General features: G+C 43.7%; 4 protein-coding genes across 7 annotated transcripts; 1 reads left to right on the top strand and 3 right to left on the bottom strand.

Annotated features, from left to right (window-relative positions):
- Positions 1 to 425: 425 nt before the first annotated feature.
- sft2d3 (SFT2 domain containing 3) lies at positions 426 to 1,500 on the top strand. The gene has a single exon (XM_087810860.1). It carries the CDS (start codon positions 687 to 689, stop codon positions 1,356 to 1,358), a length of 672 nt encoding a protein of 223 aa, XP_087666986.1. The 5' UTR covers positions 426 to 686; the 3' UTR covers positions 1,359 to 1,500.
- Positions 1,407 to 10,915, bottom strand: wdr33 (WD repeat domain 33). 2 transcript variants are annotated; one of them, XM_087810858.1, is made up of 21 exons: positions 10,742 to 10,915; positions 10,066 to 10,284; positions 9,898 to 9,966; positions 8,767 to 8,871; positions 8,596 to 8,691; positions 7,630 to 7,781; positions 7,048 to 7,145; positions 6,854 to 6,980; positions 5,978 to 6,132; positions 5,835 to 5,913; positions 5,652 to 5,762; positions 5,485 to 5,579; positions 5,329 to 5,412; positions 4,614 to 4,750; positions 4,413 to 4,550; positions 3,771 to 4,346; positions 3,661 to 3,706; positions 3,255 to 3,597; positions 2,998 to 3,173; positions 2,773 to 2,931; positions 1,407 to 1,683 (listed from the first exon to the last, which is right to left on the bottom strand). In XM_087810858.1, the coding sequence occupies exons 2-21, from the start codon at positions 10,267 to 10,269 to the stop codon at positions 1,532 to 1,534; spliced, it is 3,102 nt and encodes a 1,033-aa protein (XP_087666984.1). In that variant the 5' UTR covers positions 10,270 to 10,284; positions 10,742 to 10,915; the 3' UTR covers positions 1,407 to 1,531. The 2 variants fall into 2 exon arrangements, with proteins under 2 accessions (XP_087666984.1, XP_087666985.1); XM_087810859.1 differs by lacking the exon at positions 10,742 to 10,915 and having other exon boundaries at positions 10,066 to 10,296.
- A 1,193-nt stretch (positions 10,916 to 12,108) lies between these two features.
- adhfe1 (alcohol dehydrogenase iron containing 1) lies at positions 12,109 to 18,104 on the bottom strand. Of its 2 annotated transcripts, none has more exons than XM_087810779.1 (14): positions 17,982 to 18,104; positions 17,111 to 17,148; positions 17,006 to 17,055; positions 16,050 to 16,103; positions 15,808 to 15,962; positions 15,547 to 15,743; positions 14,791 to 14,868; positions 14,620 to 14,725; positions 14,393 to 14,545; positions 13,761 to 13,859; positions 13,565 to 13,643; positions 13,381 to 13,477; positions 13,148 to 13,305; positions 12,109 to 12,498 (listed from the first exon to the last, which is right to left on the bottom strand). In XM_087810779.1, the coding sequence occupies exons 1-14, from the start codon at positions 18,032 to 18,034 to the stop codon at positions 12,415 to 12,417; spliced, it is 1,401 nt and encodes a 466-aa protein (XP_087666905.1). In that variant the 5' UTR covers positions 18,035 to 18,104; the 3' UTR covers positions 12,109 to 12,414. The 2 variants fall into 2 exon arrangements, with proteins under 2 accessions (XP_087666905.1, XP_087666906.1); XM_087810780.1 differs by having other exon boundaries at positions 17,006 to 17,052.
- Positions 18,105 to 18,975: 871 nt separating this feature from the next.
- On the bottom strand, positions 18,976 to 21,655 carry LOC148063877 (E3 ubiquitin-protein ligase TRIM63-like). 2 transcript variants are annotated; one of them, XM_087810734.1, is made up of 9 exons: positions 21,521 to 21,655; positions 21,008 to 21,177; positions 20,765 to 20,945; positions 20,605 to 20,700; positions 20,298 to 20,531; positions 19,955 to 19,977; positions 19,764 to 19,891; positions 19,384 to 19,697; positions 18,976 to 19,322 (listed from the first exon to the last, which is right to left on the bottom strand). In XM_087810734.1, exons 1-9 carry the CDS (start codon positions 21,638 to 21,640, stop codon positions 19,263 to 19,265), a joined length of 1,326 nt encoding a protein of 441 aa, XP_087666860.1. In that variant the 5' UTR covers positions 21,641 to 21,655; the 3' UTR covers positions 18,976 to 19,262. The 2 variants fall into 2 exon arrangements, with proteins under 2 accessions (XP_087666860.1, XP_087666861.1); XM_087810735.1 differs by having other exon boundaries at positions 19,764 to 19,888.
- Between the last annotated feature and the right edge of the window lie 65 nt (positions 21,656 to 21,720).

Raw genomic sequence — 21,720 nt, 5'->3', positions numbered from 1 at the left:
GACGGATGACGTCAGTACTCTAGGCGCTGAAAGGAACTCCAGAGCAAAGAAGTTCATATCACGTGACACACGCAAGAGGATGGCTCCTCCGCTGGGGGGCGCAAGTGAGCAAGTAGAGTTATGACGGCGAAGAAGAAGACCGGTCGGTAGAACGCTTAAAAAAATGGAAAATTATGATAAATTGGAAAACAATGTTGAGAATAAGAAAGAAATGGTAGATTGTTTATTTTTTTTAAGAACTGGATGAATAAATAAGAAACAAAAACAAGAACCTGAAAATAAGAAACAATTTATATTTCGACAAAAGATCACAGATGTAAAAGATCGGGAAATGTGAAAAACCAAGAAAAATAAAACACTTAACAATTGAATGTCCAAAATACGGTGAAGAGATACAAACATGAATTATCAATTTAAGGAAGATGTAGATACATTTAGATTCTAGATATACATTAATTAGTAATTAAAGTGTTATATGTTATGAATTTGTCCTGCACTATCTTAGAATAACTAATTTAGTAAAGAGAATATAATACATGGTTAGTTACGTGTATATTTTACCACAGTATATTTATGTGGAATTAAACGGGAAATTAATCTCCGACCAGCTGGTGGCGGTAGTGCGCCTTTGTGTTTGCCAACCGCGATAATATAACAAGAAGAAGCACAACCAGGACGTAAACAACATGGCGGAGTTGAACCGTCAGCTCCAGGACTACCTGGCTCAGTCTAAGGGGGCAAAAACAGCCTCTCAGACCAGCTCTAGTACCACGGTGGACATTGAAGACTCTGACTTTGTTCCCGGCAGTTGGTTCGGGAAGTGGTCGAGCCCGTGGTCCGGCTCAACGTCTGGGCAGAACTCGGATGCAACAAAAAGTGGGTCTTCCTGGCCGTGGTCGTCTGAACCGGACCCCTGCCTGCCGGGCCTGAGCAGACGACAGCGGCTTGTGATGTCCGGCGTCTGTGCGGCTTTCTCGGCTCTTTGTTTCGGCCTGTCCGCGATCTACGCGCCGCTGCTCCTCCTGTACGCGCGGAAGTTCGCGCTGCTCTGGTCGCTCGGTTCCGCTTTTGCGCTCGCAGCTGCCGCGATCCTACGAGGACCCACCAAGCTGTTTGCTGGACTGATCCGATCCCCCGGGGCCGCCGTGTACATGTGTGCCCTGGGCGGGACTTTATACTCGGCCCTGAGCCTCCACAGTACGCTCCTCACAGCCCTCGGAGCCGCCGTGCAAGTCACCGCCATAGTCGGCCTCCTGGTGTCTCTTCTGCCGGGAGGAACCGCAGGGATCCGGTTCATGACGAGCCTGTTGACAAGCGCCATCAAGAGGGCTGTGACCGGGAAGACTGTCTCCATCTGACCAGCGTGACCATTCCAAGGACTTTGTTGATTGACAGCGGTTGAAGAGTCAGAAGTGTCAAACTTTATTGTCACGTCAGTGAAAACACAAACAGAAATTTTGTACAAAAAAGATTTTTCACAATAAAATATCTGGCTGCTGAGAGTGGGAGAAGTCTTGTCAAATGACTCCGGTTAGACGGGTCGGCCCCGCATGCCGCCTCTTGGTCCTCCTCGCCGGAGGGGTGGTCCTGGTCCTCCTCCTCCTCCTCCTCCTCCAGAACCCCAGCTACCTCGACTGCTGCGTCCTGATCCGCCATAGCTGCCGTCCTCCCTCTGGGGTTGACCTGCGACACATGACGCGTGTTATGAACGTGGAGACCAGCAGGGGGCGGGACGTTCTCACAGCAAGAGGAACTATAATCAAAACTGATACGTTTGTCATTTTTGTCTTAAAGATTTCTGAATATGAGTGATGAATGAATACACTTAAATATTACAATTTTTCTTTGACAATGCCATATAGTTATTGGTATTTAAAAAGAAAAAAGTTAAGTTCAAATTTCCTTTGGTTTTTAAATAAGTTTTTAATGGATTCTATCATAGTTTATATTTCAATATAGTGTGTCTAATTTGTTTTGAAATGCATTTACAGTTAACTCGAAAATATTCACAAGGTTTGTTCATTTGTGTTTCAATTAAAACCGGGGCCGGGGGGCCACATGCTGCCCTTTGACTGTATTTATGTGGCCCTCGTAATGTCAAAGTATGATCGTGTATAAATGGTTCTAATGCATTTAAAAAGTGTATTTTGTATTTATTATTCATTTACATTTTCACATAACACTGATTTACTTTTTCTCTCCTTTTTGTGTGTAATTTTTTGAGTATATATATTAATCCCTCAAATAATGTTTTTAAAGTAAGTTGAAGAAATGTTTTGAAAAAAGAAATACAACATACACAGCAAACAACATATATACAAGAATAAAATTGCAGCTTATTTAGCTTAATAAATGTCACGGCCTAATGACGAATGTCATTTTTTTGGGGGGAATTTTCTTGTCTTTTGTTTTGCTTGACGGCCCCGAACAACATTCACAGAATTGAATGTGGCCCTTGAAGAATTTTAATCGCCCACCCCTGCACTAGATGGCAGCAGTCATTGTGTCCACATCTTAAAGGACAAAACCCTCTGTCGTCACTGAGGACAAGAGGATATAGTTGACTAAAGCAGCTTTTTAAGCTGATTTTTGGTTTAAAAACAAATAAAAGCAGTTACGACTTCATCATGAGTCATGAGTCAGAGTCAAGTACTCGACAATATTACAAATATATCCTTGTTACTACAGTATCACGATATATCGTATCGTTGCTCCTGTGTCATAATACGCATCGTATCACCAGATTCTTTCTGAATAAACATTTAAAGTCACCTTCTCCCGACTCGTGGTCCCCCATTCCTTGACCATCTTGCCAAGGACGTTTACGTGGTGGCAGAGAGGCCATGTCCATCCCTTGCAGGGACGCCGAGCGCTCTCTCCCCCCCGGTGAGGACCCATCATGCATCTGTGAGTCCCGGTAACTGTCGTGACCTGAGAGGAAAACTGACGCAGTAAGAACCTGTGCATTATTAAAATGTTCTCAGTTTTAGGTTGTACCTCCGCCGCGTTGTGGGCCGCTTCCCCTCATGGGGCCTCCTCCGCCTCTAGGGGGTCCTCCTCTCCTGGATGGTCTGTTTCTTCCCCCGTTGTCCCATCCACGGTTTTGCTCATCTGAGCCTTCAAAACTGTCGTCCTGGCCTCCAAAGTCGTCGTGATAATTTCGACCTCTAAACCTGAAAATTGACCCAATGACTGGTGAGACCAAGGGAAATCCCATTTTGGCTCCTAGAACGTTCTCACAAGATATACCACACCTGTCGTTCCGTCGGCCACGGAAATCTCCTCCTCCTCCTCCTCCTCCTCCTCCTCCCCCACGGGAGAACCGGTCATCTGGACCCCAGTTCCCGCTGTTTCCCCCTCGGGGTCCTCCCCCTCCCCGATGGCCTCCTCCTCCCCCTTGGAAGCCAGAAGGAGGCCCGTGACCTGGGCCTTGTCTCCAAGAATCCTCTTCTGTAGAGTGAAAATCCTGTCCTCCATCATAGTCTCTGCGGCCCTGCTGGTTCTCCCCCCAATATCCTCCCGGGCCCTGGTCCTGCCCTCCGGAACCCTGCCGGTCTCCAGGACCCATGTGGTGGTTTGGTGGAGGCCCTCGGAGATCTAGGCGGAGACAACGGTGTCAGTGAGGCTGAGTTCAGGGTCAAAAGTGTGACTTTCCCTCACCCTTGTTGTTCGGGCCCTGCTGTCCGTGACCCATCGGCCCTGTTGTCTGGAACATAAGACACTCGAGTCAGTTTGGGGCCCTCACCCGCCGACTCACCCCAGTTACTCACCTGGTGCTGCATGTGTGGAGGCCCTTGCATGTTTCCATGTGGCCCTTGCATGTTTTCATGAGGTCCTTGCATGTTGCTCGGGGGTCCCTGCGTGTTACCCGGATGTCCATGCATTCCAAAGTTGTTTGGCATGTTTCCATGAGTCCTTACTTGACCCCCCATCATCCCTCCTTGGTGACCCATCATACCTCCTTGAGGCGGCAGCATATTACCCTGAGGGACCATCCCTCTCGTTGGTGGGCCCATCATTCCACCGTGTGGCCCCTGCATCCCTCTGGGACCAGGAGGACCCTGATTGCCAATGTTTCTTGGAGGGCCTGAGTGCAGGTCCGTCTGCCCCATCATGCCCTGAGGCGGGCCCTGGTGAGGTGGTTGCGGTCCGGATGGGGGGCCCAGCTGTCCTGAGGGCATAAAAGGTTTTGATCCACCAGGGCCCATCTTGGGTCCCATCTGTCCAGGTGGCATATTCAAAGGAAAGCCTTGCTGACCAGGGGCGCCGGGTCCTCCCGGGCCTGGGAAAGGAGGCATAGGGCCCTGTCCTTGACCCATGCTCCCTTCTCGTTCCATCTTCATGTGCTGGTAGGACAAAAGTCAAAGGGGTCAGAAGACGATTGGCTGCTTCGACCACGTGTTACTGCTCACCTCCAGAAGCCCGGGGAACTGCAACGCTGCCAACTCGTGATCAACGTCCACTCTCTTCTTCTGGTCGTGTGAGGCCTCCGACGTCTTGGAAGGGTCCCCACCAGGGGGCATCAGAGGTACCTTGTTGTCCGCCCACGCCTACAGGGGCAGCAGAGACATGATGAGGATTGGGTTTTGTTTGTGTAAGATTTTGAGGCTCACCTGTTGGAACTGGGCCGGGATAGGCTTGGCGTAGGGAACTTTCTTCTGTAGTATTTTCTTGGCATCTCTGCTCATGACCTCGTCCATGCCCCAGTCCAGACCCGGGATGGACATCTCGTCAGGACCCCCATCTGAATCTACAGGTGAGGGAGGAGACACATTAGTTATATACCGTGTTGCACTTTACTATTGTTTAATGTTGTATTGCATCTTTTTGCACCAATATATACTGTCATATAGTAATAGTTTATTATAATAATTGTTATAACATTATTATTGTGGTAATTGTGGTACATGATAAAGTGTCTCTGTACTCTTTTGGTTCTAAGACCGTTAAACATTGAATTCATTTAACCATTCCACAAAACAAATTCCACATTTCAATATAGAAATTGTGGATTTCTATTATTCAAGAAAAGTAATTTGATTCTTAAAAGAAACCAACAACATTTCAATAAATAAAAGCACATTTTCATTTATCATTCAAATCACTGATATTTGTACACCTTTATTTATATATAAACTTCCTTAATGGTATGCTTATGTTTTATCTTTTCCATTTTCTACTTTTAACTGAGACAGATTTATTCATCATAAAGAAATTTAAAAAACTACCATCATTGTCATCTTTACGCAGATAATAATTGTTTGAAGTTGGAGAATCAAAGGTTTAATTTCATTTTAATTAAAGCCTGCTCCGTTCTGCTCCACTCACTCTGCTCCTGCTCCATGGCTGTTTTCAGCTGCTCCGGTATTCCCATTCCAGGAATGGCGGCTAAGCTGTTCGGCTCGATGTCATCTGAAAAAACAAAGAGTGTTGAAACACAAACAAACGTACACACAAACAAGTGAAGCACGTTAGTTCACACACCGTACTCGACTCCATCCTCGGACATGCCCGGCAGCAGGTTGAGGTTGTATCGGTCTCTCATTTTGTCACCGGGTCGATTCCGGGTCCAGAATTTACTAAAAGATGTTTTGATTAATTAACAAAAATGGTTATTGTGTTCATGTGTGTGTATGTACGGGTGTGTGTACCTGGTGTGGTCGTTGGAGCCGGAACACAGGATGTGTCCTAACGGGTGCCAAGCAAGACTCCAGATCATCCCCTCATGAGCCATCTCCATCCCCCCCACCTCCTTCTCCACCCTGCACACACACACATCAAGAGTTCTGTCACACATCGGCGCACACATCACAGAAGAGTTAACCGGTTCTCACCCGGTGTGCCAGAAGAGCAGGGAACCATCAGAACCTCCACTGGCAAACAGACCTTCATGCACCGGGTGCCAGGCGACGGCTGAGTGAAAACACAGAGTCAGCGGTTTATATCAGGATTGTTGTGACCCTGTCATCGGGCTCACCTGTGGCCTCCTTCTTGTGGCCTCGGAACACCTGCAGCTCGTCCTTCAGGTTGCGGATGTCGAAGAGTTTACACAGATGGTCACGTGACGCCGTCAGGAGCCAGTTGCCGTTCAGGTTCCACTTTACCTCCATCACCGTGTTCTTGTGGGCGTGGCTAGAGGGGTCAGAGGGCACAGTCAGATCAAGTGTTTCTGAATAATCCCAACATGGTTCTGATCCAATTATATCAGTGTCATTAGAGTATTGAATAATGTTTTTTTTTAAGCATCAAGATATTTATTCAAACAATTGATTCCATTCATTTCTATATTTTAAAAAAATAATTACTATTTTACTAAGTTTTATAAACCTAGAAAAAACATAAGAAATGTTTGTTTAATAGTGCCAACCTTTTACATATTGAATATAAAAGGCTACAAATGTTTCCAAATATGTTTATATATATTTTCATTGCATTAGTTTTATGCTATAATTCTAATCATTTTAAATCGGGTTTTTCTGAAGTAATACGTGGTCGTTTGAGTTTTTGATTTCTAGCCTTTTAAATAAAATAAATATAATAATGTTGGTATAAAAGTTTTATTTTTATATTGAATTTAAAGGGATAGGAATTCAAAAATATTGTATTTAGAAAATGTTCTTCTGAATTATAATTTTAAACTGTAACATGTTTAAAATCATATTAATTTGGAAAATATTCAAATTTGTAATTAAAATGATAAATATAAACAAATTCAACCTTTCAATATAGACATTATTTAATTCAAATATTTAGAAAAATGATTAAAGACAATATTCCATTGAAGAAATGTAAAGTTTTAAAATGTGTAAATTTAAACACTGATGGCATCGATATACTTCCGACAGACACTCACAGCGTAGCAAGACTCTGTCCCGTCCTTGGGTCCCAAAACTTGATGGGCTGTTGACTGTCCTTGCTGCCCGAGACCACCAGGCCTTTAGTAGGATGCCAGTCCACGCATTTAACATCAGCACCATGACCTGTACACACAAGCACACGTCAGTGTCTGGGGTCAGCTGGAGGATGTGAAGAAATAGGGAGACCTACCTCGCAGGATCCTCTCCTCGTGGCAGCGCAGGAAGTCCCAGATCCGGACTGTGCCATCGTCGGAGCATGTGGCAAACTTGTTGTCTGTGGGAGAAAAACTGAGACACAAAGGGGCGGATCAGAGAGGGAACTTCCAGGGGCAGAATAAGAAGGATGGAAGTCCAGGTTCATCAGCAGCTTCTGAGGTCACAGGAGGACTTGAGAAGGACGCCTTTCAGAGACTACAGTGCAAGACCCTCCAAAAACCCCAAAGAGTACAACTCAAGTCTTATTTCCTTTGTGCCTTTGGGCAATCTTTCTCATTGAGCCGTCATCGCTGCAGAATCTCAAACAAGACTCAGAAGTTAACAAAGACATCTTGCACACGACTCAAGTCCGATTGTTGATTTGTGTCATGCGAGAAAAAGAAAGAGCTTTATTCAATATTATTTCAACATTCCAGTGATCCTCTCCTCAAACTTTATTGATCACCGATCAGTTAAAGAGCCACGGAGCTGAAGTGAAACAACTTTATTGTTCATCACAATGCAGGTCACACAGAGTCTGATTAAAGAGTGCAGACAGAAAAGGTGAAGTAGAAACCTGGCTTCTCTAACCGCCTCCTTGTGGGCCTGGAACATTTTCACGTTGTTCATGTTGGACTGCCAGTACTTGACGTAGCCGCCGTGGTCCGCCGTCAGCATCCACATGTCGTTGTGAGACCAGGTCATGGCTCGGACTGGACTGTCGTGGGCCTGCAGGCGGATCATTAGAACAGTGGTTGTTGACGTTAGTGAGGGTGTCAACCTTTACAACTTTTCCCACACGTGTATAATCAAAAGGTTCTTATTGTCACGTAACCGGTGGTTACACGTCGGACATTTATGATCTATTTCTATTGCAGTTACACTCAATATCCACTAGAGGGTTCTGTTTACATTCAAACTCCTCCTAATACCATAACTTCAACAGCCCTTAAAGTAGTTAAAGTATTATTGTAGTCCCAATAAATAGCTAATAAATTATAGCCAACATAAATGAAAAATTTAATGTTCAGTGTTTCTTCAGACTATGAAGGTAAAATCCTATAATTTTCCAAAAATGCTGGTACATGTTTCTCAAAGATCGAGATGATGGTAAGCTACAAAGTATTATTCTGTAAAAGCTTGTGAGTCGCCTCTAGACAACATGACTCAAAACTTTATATACACAACCCTCCCCGTTTCCCCACACCACATGACCAAAACCCACACGCCCCATTGGTCACAGCAGCACTGCTTTACTTTGCAGGCATGAACATTTTGTAAGAAATCAATAGTCGTTGTTGGGTCAGGATATTGCATGAGTAAACAAAAACATGATCTGAGAGTCAGCAACACTCTTGTCTGAAGAGGCAGGCGGTCCATTTTCCTACAGGTTTTATGACCTTGCTGACCTGATGTTAAGGATCCAGATAATGCATATCATTTTTCTGCATCGGTCTTGTCTGCACTTGAACAACTTTCCATTCCTATTATTATTTAATAGCTAAAAGAGTGAACCTTAAAGGAAAACCTTGACTGTCCTCACCTGTAAGATGGTCTCAAAGTTAAAGGTGAGTCCGTTCCAAAGAGTGAATTCTCCGCTGGAGGCTCCAGTCACCAGACGACGGCCCTCCGGAGTCCACTGCACACAGACGGGCAACGACACGTTGAAGCACAACCCTGACCCAACCATAGGCGAACACCTGCCGACACTCACCCGGATGACAAACACTGGACACTTGACTTTGTTGGTGGACGTTCTGACAAACTTGGTGGTGACGGCGTTCATGGGGTTGCTGACCATCCCGACTGGAGGAACCAGCTGTGGACATCAGACAATCATGAAGGACACACGAACATACTTTTGTTTATATATTGATTCACTAATCTGAAGTGAAATGTGCCTGATTTGCAGCCTAATAGGCCAATCAAACTACAAACATATGCCTTGTTTATTAAGAGACACTATTTATGTTCATACAGAATGATATATAATATTTAGTTAGTAAAGTTAGTTGTAAAACTAAAAAACACAATGTTAATTTTCTCTGCACCTTTGCCAAACTGGAATGATGTTTTCAATCACGTTGGTATTGCTATGGTGCGTTCAAGAGTGGAGTGTATTTCATAACTAAATGTGAAACACTAAAACAGAATGGTAATCCTCACAATAAAAAAAAGTACACACAAATAAATGTTTTTTTTTTTTAACAATTGCAATTTGCAAAATATACACAAACAAAGGCAGTCAAATGCAAGGCGCAAAAAACATTTAACAAGATACTTTTGTTTAAGTCACAGCGCAGAATTTGAGAGGATTTAAGAGGAGCTTTATGGACAGAAATGCTCCTTTTTGTGTAGAAAAACATGCCGTTGTTGAGGTGATAAGTTTATTTCTCTTTTGTCTAACACTTTGGTTAAAGTTATACATTTTATTTAACACTTGAGTTTATTATTTTTTCCTTAAAAAGGTTGGTCCTTTTCTTTTTACAGTGTCGTTCAGCTGTATTGTCTTTATTTGATAGGTTTGTGTGATCAATAAAAAAGTGACTTTTTTGTAGGTTTTAGCTCCTAGGGAGTTAAAAATAATAATAAAATCAGCAAAAATGGGTAAGTAAGTCACGCTAAAATGATCCCTGGTGAGTTAACAAACATCTCTGTCAAGATGTTAATTGTGTGTAAACATCCCAAATTGACACTATCATGATTTGCTTTACACATGCTTTAGGAAACACAACAAATAAATCTTAGCAAAGTAAATCTGAGTCTCTGTGCATCTATGCTCGCTTAGAAAATAACATTTCATTAAATGTAGCCCTTCTCGGACACACAAAAACGTCATACGTACTTCATTGTAACATCCTGAGTCCGGCTGAATGACTCTGAAGTCTCGGTGGTCTCGCTGCCACAGGCGGTTCTACGGGAGAATAACAGCGTTGATTAAAAAAAACCTCAAATGTCTCCACCGTGATGCGTGTGTGGATGTTGTGACGGGCAGGTGTGTGTGTGTGTGTACCTCCAGGTGTCTGATGACCGAGGGATTGTAGTCGATGGTTTTGCGGTTGACTGCTTTCCTCATACGTTTCCCGTCGAAGGTGAGTTGCTGCATCGCCTGTTGTTGGGCGAAATCCGGCCGCTTGTAAAACACCTGCCGCGGCGCCTGGTGCTGGAAGCGCGGCATGTGGAAGAACCGCTGGGGAGAGCTGACGTCAGTAGCCATGGTGACCAGCTACACCTGGGGATAAACAGACAAGGAGTCAATGATGCGAGTGACCACAATACAAACTTTCCCATCAAAAGTAGTTGCCTATAACTAGAACAAAGTCGAAAAGGGAAAGAAACTTAACTTAAAAGTTAAGGTACAAGTCAAGGTACACATTAGTGTTTAAAGGTGTACAGGTGAGGACAAATAAGTGAATAATGCTGGGTCAGCGTGAGTCTGATTTGCTTGACAAGTGACAAGCTAACGTTCAGCTAATGCTAATATGTTCAGTGTTTAGCTAATAAAGTTATGTATAAATAGAGGTAATACGTTTTTTTTTAGATGTTCCCCACAATCCTGAGTGAAAGTCTGGTTCGGGTTCACGTCATTTATTGGGTCAATGGACGTTTCGTGAGGAACGTTTGTGCTTCCCGGGACGTGTTTTGGTAGTCGAGAGGTTGGACTGCGGCCCGCCTCGGCGGACACTCACCGGGGTTTTCACGAAGCTGAGAACGGGCACCGGCGGCCACTGGCGCCTCGGTTTACTCCACGGACGTTTGCTCTGAGGCAACGTGAAGCTCCGAACCTTATTTAGAAGCTAAACTGAACATTAATCACTCTCTTCATCCGCCAGACGACGCCATTGCCACACCGCCGCAAAGCATGCTGGGTAGAATTCTTCAATGGGCGGGAGATGGCGGCAAAGCATTGTGGGAGATGGAGTTTACGCTACTTTTTCTTTTAGATTGTTTATAAAATTACGGTTTGAGGCGCAACAACCGTTGGAGCCAGTTCCAGAGTCAAGAGTTCAAGAGTCAAGAGTTCAAGAGTCGAAGATCAGTTTAACTTGAAAATGTCACGACGGGCGGAAGTGATCTGGATGCAGGGTTTGGTCGATGGAAGTATATCAGTGCAACCAGAATATTAAATACCGCAATATAACATTATAAATGTTTAAACTTTGATACATTTTTTTAATGTTGTTTTGATCAATTAAATGAAAGAATTACTATATAAAAAAGCGGAATTAGACTTAATTAAAAAATTGAATTCGATCATTTAAATATTGAAAGTTTAAATATGTTTTTATTGTACACTTTTAAGATAAAAAAGATATATATATATATATTGAAAAAAAAAATTCAAGTGGATTTCTTTTTTCCCAACAGAGTTTGATATTTTAATTCCAATAATTTAAAAATAATTAAATCTAAATGCAATACAATTATATTGAATTCCAAAGCCTACATATTAAAAACCATAAAATGTAAACAAATATATATATATATATACATACTGTATGTATCAACAAAATGTATTGTTGATGTGTTTTGTTTTGTTTCGTGTGTGCTGTATGAACTGTCAAGTGAAAATGGAATATCCTTTTTTGGCCAATAAATATAATCTAATAATTATTATTTATTCGAATTTGAATATCAAAATGTTTTTTTACAGAAACAAAGTTTCTTGATTCTTTTCTCAATCCTTTTTTTTTTATTTGTGTCACCTCTTTAAATTTAGTATTATCTGATGGCACTGTTGGATATTTATATTGAATTTCGAAGCCTACAAATGAAACAATATTACATACACAAAACTAAACAAAATAATTATTAAAATATCACACCGCCAAAAAAACATAATCATGAACATATATATATATATTTAATTCAATATGAGAAACAAATTAATGTTAAATTCAACCATTCAATATTCTGAGGACACTAAGATAATTTTGTGAAGCTGCGACATCGGCCGAGGTACTCCGGGTCACTAGTCCTTCCACCTCTGACCAGCAGGCGGAGTAGTTAAACCACCGTGGTTTCTATGTACTTGAATAAACAACAAACAGCATCAACCATGATGATCAGACTTTATTTAATCAAATAACTCGTGAAGTGCTTGTCATGACGTCACAAGTGTGTTGAATCATCTTTAATCACTTAACATTGATCTTGGAATGTAAATTATTGTTTAAAATGTGAATTTGTCAATCTCTCAACATCATTCTCATCTTTAAATCTGGTCTAAATCACATCACAGCTGATTTCTTATTCTCCGACTCGTCTTCAATCATTCATTTTTCTCTCGCCGCTGACACTGGAGATCATCAGGTGGTTTAATGCTTGGTTAATTTGGATCTTCAGTGACCCGGGTTCTGCCTCAGTACAGCTTCATGGATTCTTCAAACAGCTGCTCCAGGTCGTCCTCGTTGTGTCCTCGCGGGGACAGTTTAGTGACACGCTCCTGAAAACAGAAGATATTTTTGATAAACGTTTAAACCACAATAATAAGTAAGTAAGTAAGTTATTATTTGTAAAGCGCCCACACAGACCAGGGTCACAAGGTGCATAGACAACAAAACAATACTCAGTTAAAAATAAATACAAATTAAAAAACCTTTAAAAGTTCGATACTGTATTGATCGACTATATAAAGAAAACATTTGTTTTTTTGTAACATAGTTCTTTTATGTTTTATATTTCAATAAAAGATTTACACTTTTTCCTGATTTAAGATTTTTACAGTTTTTTTTTACAATCAACATTTTTTGTTGCAATTAAACGTCAGATCGCTAGAGGGCAGCAGACATTACCTCCTCCGCAGCTTAAGGGACAATAAAATCCTGTGAGATTCAAGTGATGACTGAGGACGAGAGGATACAGTCGACTCCAGAAGCGTTTAAAGCTGATGTTTGGACTTATTTTGGTTTCAAAATAAATGAAAGTAGTTACGACTTCGTCAAGAGTCATGTGGTCTGTAAATTCTGCAACACCAGAGTCAAGTACTGGACAATACTACAAATACATCCTTGTTACTACAGTATCACAATATACAGTATACATTGTATCGCCAAAACACATCCCGCTGAACACTGAAAAAAGAAGACACCGACCTGAGGGATGGTTCCCTGGACCAGGGCAGGAATATCCTCCTTCTTGTAGCCCAGCGCTCCGAGCCCGTCCTCCACCTGCAGGTCATAGAGAAACTGGCGCAGCTGGTCGGCGAGGACGAGTCCGGCGTCCTCCTTCTTCACGCCACTCACATCGGCCCCTGAGTGCAAAACACAGAGTGAGTGATGCACAATCCTCGGAGGTATTGTTGCGAGTCAGTGGGATGATATGTTACCTAGGATCTGGGCTGCCTCCAGGTGGCGCTCTGGACACATTGAGGCGGTGAACTTAAAGACGGCTGGAGACGTCAGGACGACTGAGAGGCCGTGAGGCTGACACATAAAACACACGGTATCGCTGTCAACACACACCCACTGTCACCCCCTTAAACTCAACCCGGCACTGAAATCATGACTCACCACCAGGGGGTGCTCGACGCAGTAGCCAGCCGCTTTGTGCGTCTTCACGTTTCCTGCGATGGGGTAAGACATTCCGTGACTGCGAAAAACACACACACACATGAGACATTTGTGACCCGCCACACAGGTCGGACCAAAGAACTGAGGGTCATGTGACCCGGTCGTGGACAAGATTATAGAAGAACCGACTCCTCACCACAGATGAACACCGGCATTTCCAAAACCAATTCCAGCGAACACACTCGCCAGATGCATGCTGGACCGAGCCTTCACGTCTTCTGGGTCATTGACGGCCCTGCGGCCGCACACGGACACACACACACACGGTGTTACACACTAGCATTTACGCAATACTGTTTCCGTATTTAACAGCACTGTATAGATTTATTATTTTGCTTTCAATAACATTTTGAATTCTCTTTTTATTGTTAATAACTAAATAATAATAAGATAAATGTGATTCAAAATTTAATTTAATTTAATTTATTTAATTTACAAATATTCACAGCTTTTGTGTTGCAATTAAACTGCCGGCCGCTAGATGGCAGCAGTCATTACGTCCTTCTCAGTTTAATGAAATCCTGCAAAATCCCAAAAATAACTGAGGACGAGAGGATACAGTGGACTCCTGCTGCTTATAAAGCTGATATTTGGACTATTTTTGGTGTGAAAACAAATAAAAGCAGTTACGACTTCGTCGAGAGTCATGTGGTCTGAAAATTCTGCAACACCAGAGTCAAGTACTCCACAATACTACAAAAATAAATCTTTGTTGCTACAGTACCACAATATATTGTATTGTTGACTGTGTATAGTTTTTATTTTCACCTCTTCATGTACTTGGCCACCACTCCGAGGGCGTGTCTGGACCAGACGTCACTGATTGGGTTGCTGCCCTGGTAGGCAGGTCGGGCGATGGGGTTCGGGGGACACGGGCGTCTCTGGTGGTAAGGCAGGGCTGTGTAGGACTCCAGGGCGTGACTGCACAAAAAAAAAAAAAGAACAGACATATGAGCTTTAACGATTTAGTCATGTGACAAAAACGCTCAACCAACCACAAGACATCGAAGCCGCTGTTGGCAGCGACTCTATTGGGCATGCTCAGTGTGTGCAGCGGGTCCACGAGGCCCAGCATGGGTCGGAGGGTTCTGTTGGCGATTCCTGAGCACAGACAGACGGGTCACACATCTTTTTTCATATCCTCAGAATCTCACTCCCGGGCTCACCCGTCTTGGCCTTCAGGGGTTCGTAGTCAAAGATGGCGACGCCGGTGGTCTCGCTGCCGGTTCCCGCCGTGGTAGGAACTATAAAACAGGAAGTCGTTGGATTTAATCAGAATGTTGAATTTACCATTTAAAATGATAAACTTTGAATTTATTTATCAGAATGTTTGTTCTTTTAAAATCATTCAGTGAAAATTAATTTAGAAAATGAAAGGTTAAATTAGTTTTTACTGAATAATCTAATTCAATTATCTTCATTGTGAAAGGTTGAATTAGTTTTAATGTAGTAATTTATTTAAATATAAGTTAATATATTAACAGGTTGAAATTCTATTTAATTTTTTTTAAATTATTGCCTTTTCATGATCGTGTGCTTCCATGTCGTCACGTGATTGTCGGCGCGTTACATGATTGGCAGAAAGTTTGGTTCACTATTATACCAACATTCTATTTTGGATTTAAAAGGCTGTAAATAAAAAAAATGTATTTTTCAATTACTGATATAAGAATATCAAACCCTTTGTAAATAACATCACTCATTTTTGGAAATATTCAATTAATTTTATTTATTATTAATTATTACAATTATTTAATTATTATTGATTAAATTTTAAAAAATAATTCAATCTTTCAATATGCAAATTGTTGAATTTAATAATATAATTAAAAAATAATAATAATAATAATTCAGTGCTTATAATTTTCGTTTGAAATGTTAATGTCAACCAGTCAATATTTTCTGCAACATTGACTCCGTACCTGCGATCAGCGGCTTCAAAGCTTTGGTGACCGGCTTCCCTTTTCCAATGGGGGCGTTGACGAAGTCCAGGAAGTCGGCCTCGGGGTGGCACGAGTACAGGTTCGCTGCCTTACAGGTGTCAATCACAGAGCCGCCGCCGACCGCCACGAACACGTCGAACTGGTGTTTCTTCGCGAACGCTATTGCGTCTTTAAAACTGCAACACAGACGTTAGCGCGCATGCTAGCAGCTCAGAAGCACAAGAGAACAAGCGGCGCCACCTGCTGTCCGTCGGCTCCACTCTGGTATCGTCGTAGACTCTGAAATTCACCCCATTTGAGGAAAGTGACTCCAGAACCGCCTTGACTGGCGGCAGAGTGGACAAGTTCTTGTCCGTCATCAGACAGACGTTACGGGCTCCTAGATTCTGCAGGTCCTGCAGGATGAAAACCAGACAGATGATGATAAAAATTATTTTAATGATGATGAGGAAGACTGTTTGTGGTTTTGTGTTTGTGGTCACCATTCCAATCTCTCGAGTCACTCCTTCTCCGTAGCGAATGTTGGAGCTCGCCATCTGAAATATGCGTAAATAATCAGAGTTCACAGGCTGCCACAGGTGCCACAGACTGTCACAGGTGCCACAGACTTTCACAAGTGCCGCAGACTGTCACAGGTGCCACAGACTGTCACAAGTGCCGCAGACTGCCACAGGTGCCACAGACTGTCACAAGTGCCGCAGACTGCCACAGGTGCTACAGACTGTCACAGAATGTCTGAGGTGCCACAGACTGTCACAGGTGCCACAGACTGTCACAAGTGCCGCCGACTGCCACAGGTGCTACAGACTGTCACAAGTGCCGCAGACTGTCACAGGTGCCACAGACTGTCACAAGTGCCGCAGACTGCCACAGGTGCTACAGACTGTCACAGAATGTCTGAGGTGCCACAGACTGTCACAGGTGCCACAGACTGTCACAAGTGCCGCAGACTGCCACAGGTGCTACAGACGGTCACAGAATGTCTGAGGTGCCACAGACTTTCACAGGTGCCACAGACTGTCACAGACTGTCTGAGGTGCCACAGACTTTCACAGGTGCCACAGACTGTCACAGGTTCCACAGACTGTCTCAGGTGCCGCAGACCGCCACAGACTGTCTCAGGTGCCACAGACTGCCACAGGTGCCGCAGACTGTCACAGGTGCCACAGAATGTCACAGACTGTCACAGGTTCCACAGACTGTCTCAGGTGCCGCAGACTGCCACAGGTGCCGCAGACTGCCACAGACTGCTACAGACTGTCTCAGGTGCCACAAGTGCCACAGGTGCCACAGACTATCAGAGACTGCCACAGTGCCGCAGACTTCCACATACTTCTACAGACTGCCACAGACTGTCACAGACTGCCACATACTTTCACAGACTGCCACAAGTGCCACAGGCTGCCACAGACTATGAAGATCTGGTGGGTGGAGTTACCTCGAAGGCGTAGTCGGTCTCTCTGTTGCAGGTCGCCCCCGCTGCTCCTGCTTCACAAAACATCGTCAGTGTGTGTCTCTGTGTAGGACTGTGAGTGTGTGTTACCTTGGTGAAGTGTGTTCGAGTGAGCGGGGCATCTGCATCTGTGAAACAAACATACAAGGCACAAAAAAGAATTAGGTGAGAGAATTAAAAGATTTGTTTCGTTCGTGTGGCCAGCAGGGAGCAGTGTCGTGCACATCTGAGGCTCGGGTAGTTTGTTTAAGACCCTCATCTGCACCAGGGTTATGGAAGGAGATTTTTTCTGTTATTCAATCGTAAAATAAAGTTGCTTTAATCTGAAAAAATAGTATCAATCAAAAAAGTTGCTTTAATAAAAAAAACACTTTTAGAAAGTTATTATAATTGAAGCAACTGTTTTTTTAATTGACATGTTTCCTTTTAATTAAAATAACTTTTTTTATAGAAACTTTTTTTCCCATCTGAAGCAAATATTGTTTAATCAAAATGTAATGTAATTAATTAGTTTTCTTTGATTGAAGTGACCTGTTTTGCAATTGATGCACGCAATTTTTCTGACTTTCACTCAACTGGGTGTAATGTTGTTATGTCACCAATAGATGGCGAGAACAGAGCACCTGAATATAGGTAACAGGTCAATGTTTTTCTAAAAGAAGGTTCAAGTCCACACACACACGACGAGGACTGAAGGTCAGAGGCTGATCCGTTTTATAATATTTAACCGTTGTTTTCTGCAACAACTCAATGCATCTAAACAACTGCCTCGCTCATGATATTCTTGGACTGAAAACAAAAACAAGAGTTTTGTAAAGTCGTCTCTCTCCTCCTCACTTTGAACATTGCACGTGTTGTTAACGCAACTCGTGAAGTTGCGCAACAGCTGAGCGCTGTTTGGTCACGTGATCAGTCGTTGCCGCACAGCTGTTTAGAAAGTGAGTCGCAAAAACAAACTCACGCTGCGCTCTCGAGCCGCCGGAGCAGCTCCACGACCCGAAAACGACCCGCCATGAGACCCTCTTCGAGAAAGCAATGCAGCTCCTCCTCAGAATACAATCTTAACCTTATCTGAGGTACTCCACTTCCGCTCGGGTCTTTCAAAATAAGAGGATTCGAGCTCGAGGACGACTCAAAAGAAAACAGTGAACCAATCTTCGGCAGATTGTAGAATTGTCAACAATAAACTTTTGTTTTGATCCTGACAAGTGCCAATTATGACTATCAACTATTACTACACCAAGTCCAAAATGTAAAAGAATACAAAACAATAATCTTCCTTGTTTCTTTATGAATTGCAACAGTTTAAAGTTTATAAAAATGATTAATGTGTTACGAGAGTTGTCTATTGTTTGAATCAAAAGATGTTCAAGTTTAAACTTGTTTATATGAATGTAACAAATACACTACAATTAAAGGAGAGGAAGTAAACATGTCAAGTTAAGTAAGTAAGTAAGTAAGTAATTTTTATTTGTATAGCGCTTTTCCAGACCAGGGTCACAAAGCACTTAAACAATCAAAACAATATTCAATAAAGTATAAACTTTAAAGGTCAAGATAACACTGAGAACACAACAGGAGTTCCAGAAAATCAAGGAAAAGCCTGAACAAATAAAAACGTCTTAAGATGTTTCTTAAAGGAGTCAGTAGATCCATCAAGCGCAAAGAGAGATGAAGATCGTTCCAAAGCTTAGGAGCAACATCCTGGAAGGATTTCTCTCCTCTGGTCCTGAACCGTGTGCGTGGAACCATAAGTAGATTCTGATCCACAGACCTCAGAGCCCGAGCTGGGGTGTAAGGCTGGATCAGATCAGTGATGTAAGTTAAGGGTTACTTCCTATTGGTGTGACTTCAGGAATAGAACAACACATTCGTAAACCAAAATTTTATTTTACTTACATTAACACAATCGTGTATCTATCACAAGATGATGAAGATGAATATGTTTGGGCTCAATATCCAACTATTCGTGTGTGAGCAGGGTGAACAGGAGGGGGCTCAGCACAAGGCCCTATAGAGAGCCAATGCTGAGTGTGATGGAGGCGATGTTGGGGATCCTGACAGTTTGTGGTCTGTTAGCCAGGAAGTTGGAAGCCACCAGGTTGTTTTGAATGATGGTGTTTAAAGAAGTTGTAAAGATTAAAAAAAAAAAAAACTAGGCGGATGTAGATGTTCTTCTTCAGGTGGGTGAGGACAGATAGAGATGGAAATGAGGATGACGTTGAGCGTAAAGACGGTGTTGTCATTTTTGGTTCAGCCAGCTGAAGGAGAAAACATGTTTGTCTCCGTCCTCCGATTGAACCTGAAAAAGAGAAGAGCTGATGATCCGACTCCTGCCTCAGATATCGATGATAATGTCAAACCTCAGCGTCTGGGGTTCTCTGAATGGGCGCAGCCTCTGGTGCTCTTTGGGGGGTCGGAACCTCTGGCGTTCTTTGGGGGGGCGGAACCTCTGCGATTCTCGAAGCCTCTGGCGTGGTCGGGGTGAGCGCTGCCTCTGAGATTCTCTGGGGGAAATTCACCTCTGCTGGTTTTTGAAGGGCCGAAGCGTCCACGACTCTCTGGGGTGGCGTAGCCTCGGGGGCTCTCTGAGGGGTCGGAGCTTGGGATGTGGCGGACTGGGTCTGAGGAGGATCGGGCACTGCTGCCTTTCCAGCTTCTGCAATGTTGTCTTGGGCTGGATGGAAAATAAAAAAGGACAATAAAGACAAAGCGAACCCACGTTTCTGAGAGAGCAACTTACGAGTCAGGAAGCAGATGCTCTCCAGCGCCCTCCTCTGTTGGGAATAGTCGGCAGTGAAGTGGTCCATGTTGTCATAGCCGGACTGAACTTTGTCCAGGTGACGGTGGTCAGTCGCCTCCACCATCCTGCTGGGAAACACGACGTTGTTAGCCATGACGCGCTATAGGATCAGCTGGTCATGTGACACTCACCTGGTCAGCAAGGGTCGCGCCGCCTGCAGGGAATAAACATCAAGATGTCATCCAGCTATCAGCCAACAGGTAGAGTTAACAGTAGGGGTGTAAGCAAATCTTGATACACTTAAATACCGTGATATTTTGTGCACGATAATATTCAACAGCACCGATTAAACAATTAAACTTACGGCCACTAGATAGCAGCAGTCTTACCATTCTCTGCAGCTAAAGGAACAATGAAATCCCGCGAGATCCCAATGATGACTGAGGCCGAGAGGATACAGTCGACATCAGAATCAAGTAAAGGGACAATACTACAAATGTATCCTCGTTTCTACATTCACACACACAGGCTCACCAGGAGAAAGACGGCCATTTCCGATTCCTCCAGTGTCTGAATGGCGTTTTCCAGCGTCTTCACGGAGTTCTCCATGTGCTCGCTGTACTTCCGGCGGAGTCCGCGGACATAGTCCAACTTCTCCTCCTGCTCGGCGCTGATCCGGACCGTCAGCTGCGTCTTCCTGTCCTCCAACACGGCGAACAAGTGATCGAACGTCTCGCAGACTTTCGACTTTTGCCGACGTCCGTTCTCCTGCGAAGGTAAAAAAAAAGGCGGCGTAAAAACAACAGCCAATCAGAAGGCAGCCCTCTCCTCCCACACTCACGTCCACAACGCGGCAGCTCTGCTCCAGCTCGCTGATGAAGTTCCTGATCCGGTCGTGGGTTCCGACCAGCAGCGAGATGCAGTCGCTGAGTTCGGCCTGCAGGGGGGGGGCATCGTTCGGTTCAACAACGATGTCATGAGATTCGCTGCGATTGGCTCACCTTCTGGGCGGTGAACACCGAGTCCAGCGGTGCGACCTGGCAGTTCTGATGAGCTCCGAACACTTTACACATCGAACAGGTGGGGGCGCTGCAGCTCACGCAGTAGATGTTAATCCTCTCCTGCTCGTGCTCGGGACAGGTGAGGTGAGACTCCGCCCTCACCTCGGCCACCGTAGTTTTGCTGCACACAAGCATTGTTGGTCAGTGTGTGCACGTGCACGTGCACGAGAGTGCGTTTGTTACCTGGGCTCCTGCTTGTACATGTCGATGATGTTCTCCACCAGTAGGTTGCGCTGGAGTCCGTAGACTCCGTGTCTGTCCAGGACGACTTCATGTCGACAGGACGGACAGCGAAAGCGTCCACCAGAGGTCAGTGTGGAGCCACTGCGCGTGGACAAGTATGGGTTCGCTGCCTGGACAGTCAAGGACAAGTTGTCGACTCATATTTAAAATAAGAAATATTATATAATATTTATTGACAGTACTGTTGAAATATTACAGAATTATTTTGTGATGTGGATACATTATAAAAATCGAATTAACAAAATAAAATGGAATGAAATAAGTTAATGCCACATTAAAGTTTGTATAGAAAAATATATTTACTCAATTTCTGTTGGAAAAAACATACAAGACCTTAAGACCTAAAGTCATGTCCACACAGATCACCACAGTAACATCCACACGTAGACAGAGAGAAGAAAGGTTTTCAGGCCCACGCCGAGGACAAGTAAAATGGTCGGGTGAGTGGCACACCTGGAAGACGTCGTTGGCACACTTCCTACACAGGTTGTGTTGACATGGCAGGATGACGACCGGTTTGGAAAACATCTCCAGACAGATCGGACAAACCAGCTGTTTCTCCAGACCCTCCATGGTTATAATCCAAGAGACAAGTCAAGATCTTCCAGAAATCCGCACCGTCATGAAGGGAAGCCTGACGCAAGTCTAGCTGC

Source organism: Callionymus lyra, chromosome 16, assembly GCF_982586985.1.
Source record: "Callionymus lyra chromosome 16, fCalLyr1.hap1.1, whole genome shotgun sequence".
Classification (NCBI taxonomy): domain Eukaryota; kingdom Metazoa; phylum Chordata; class Actinopteri; order Syngnathiformes; family Callionymidae; genus Callionymus; species Callionymus lyra.
The sequence above is the reverse complement of the archived record's forward strand: the minus strand, read 5'-3'. Positions and strand labels throughout refer to the sequence as shown.

Excerpts from the sequence above, each read along its gene's own strand:
- sft2d3 (XM_087810860.1), top strand. The coding sequence starts at position 687 with ATGGCGGAGTTGAACCGTCAGCTCCAGGACTACCTGGCTCAGTCTAAG.
- wdr33 (XM_087810858.1), bottom strand. The coding sequence starts at position 10,269 with ATGGCTACTGACGTCAGCTCTCCCCAGCGGTTCTTCCACATGCCGCGC. Across the intron at positions 8,872-9,897 it reads ACTCAGGATGTTACAATGAA|CTGGTTCCTCCAGTCGGGAT; the intron begins GTACGTATGACG and ends TGATGTCCACAG. Across the intron at positions 7,146-7,629 it reads GAGGCGGTTAGAGAAGCCAG|TTTTTCTCCCACAGACAACA; the intron begins GTTTCTACTTCA and ends TTTGTGTCTCAG.
- adhfe1 (XM_087810779.1), bottom strand. The coding sequence starts at position 18,034 with ATGGCGGGTCGTTTTCGGGTCGTGGAGCTGCTCCGGCGGCTCGAGAGC. Across the intron at positions 17,149-17,981 it reads CGGCGGCTCGAGAGCGCAGC|ATGCAGATGCCCCGCTCACT; the intron begins GTGAGTTTGTTT and ends TTTGTTTCACAG. Across the intron at positions 16,104-17,005 it reads AGACCGACTACGCCTTCGAG|ATGGCGAGCTCCAACATTCG; the intron begins GTAACTCCACCC and ends CGCATATTTCAG.
- LOC148063877 (XM_087810734.1), bottom strand. The coding sequence starts at position 21,640 with ATGGAGGGTCTGGAGAAACAGCTGGTTTGTCCGATCTGTCTGGAGATG. Across the intron at positions 20,532-20,604 it reads AGAGCTGCCGCGTTGTGGAC|GAGAACGGACGTCGGCAAAA; the intron begins GTGAGTGTGGGA and ends TTACCTTCGCAG. Across the intron at positions 19,892-19,954 it reads GCGCGACCCTTGCTGACCAG|CAGGATGGTGGAGGCGACTG; the intron begins GTGAGTGTCACA and ends CGTGTTTCCCAG.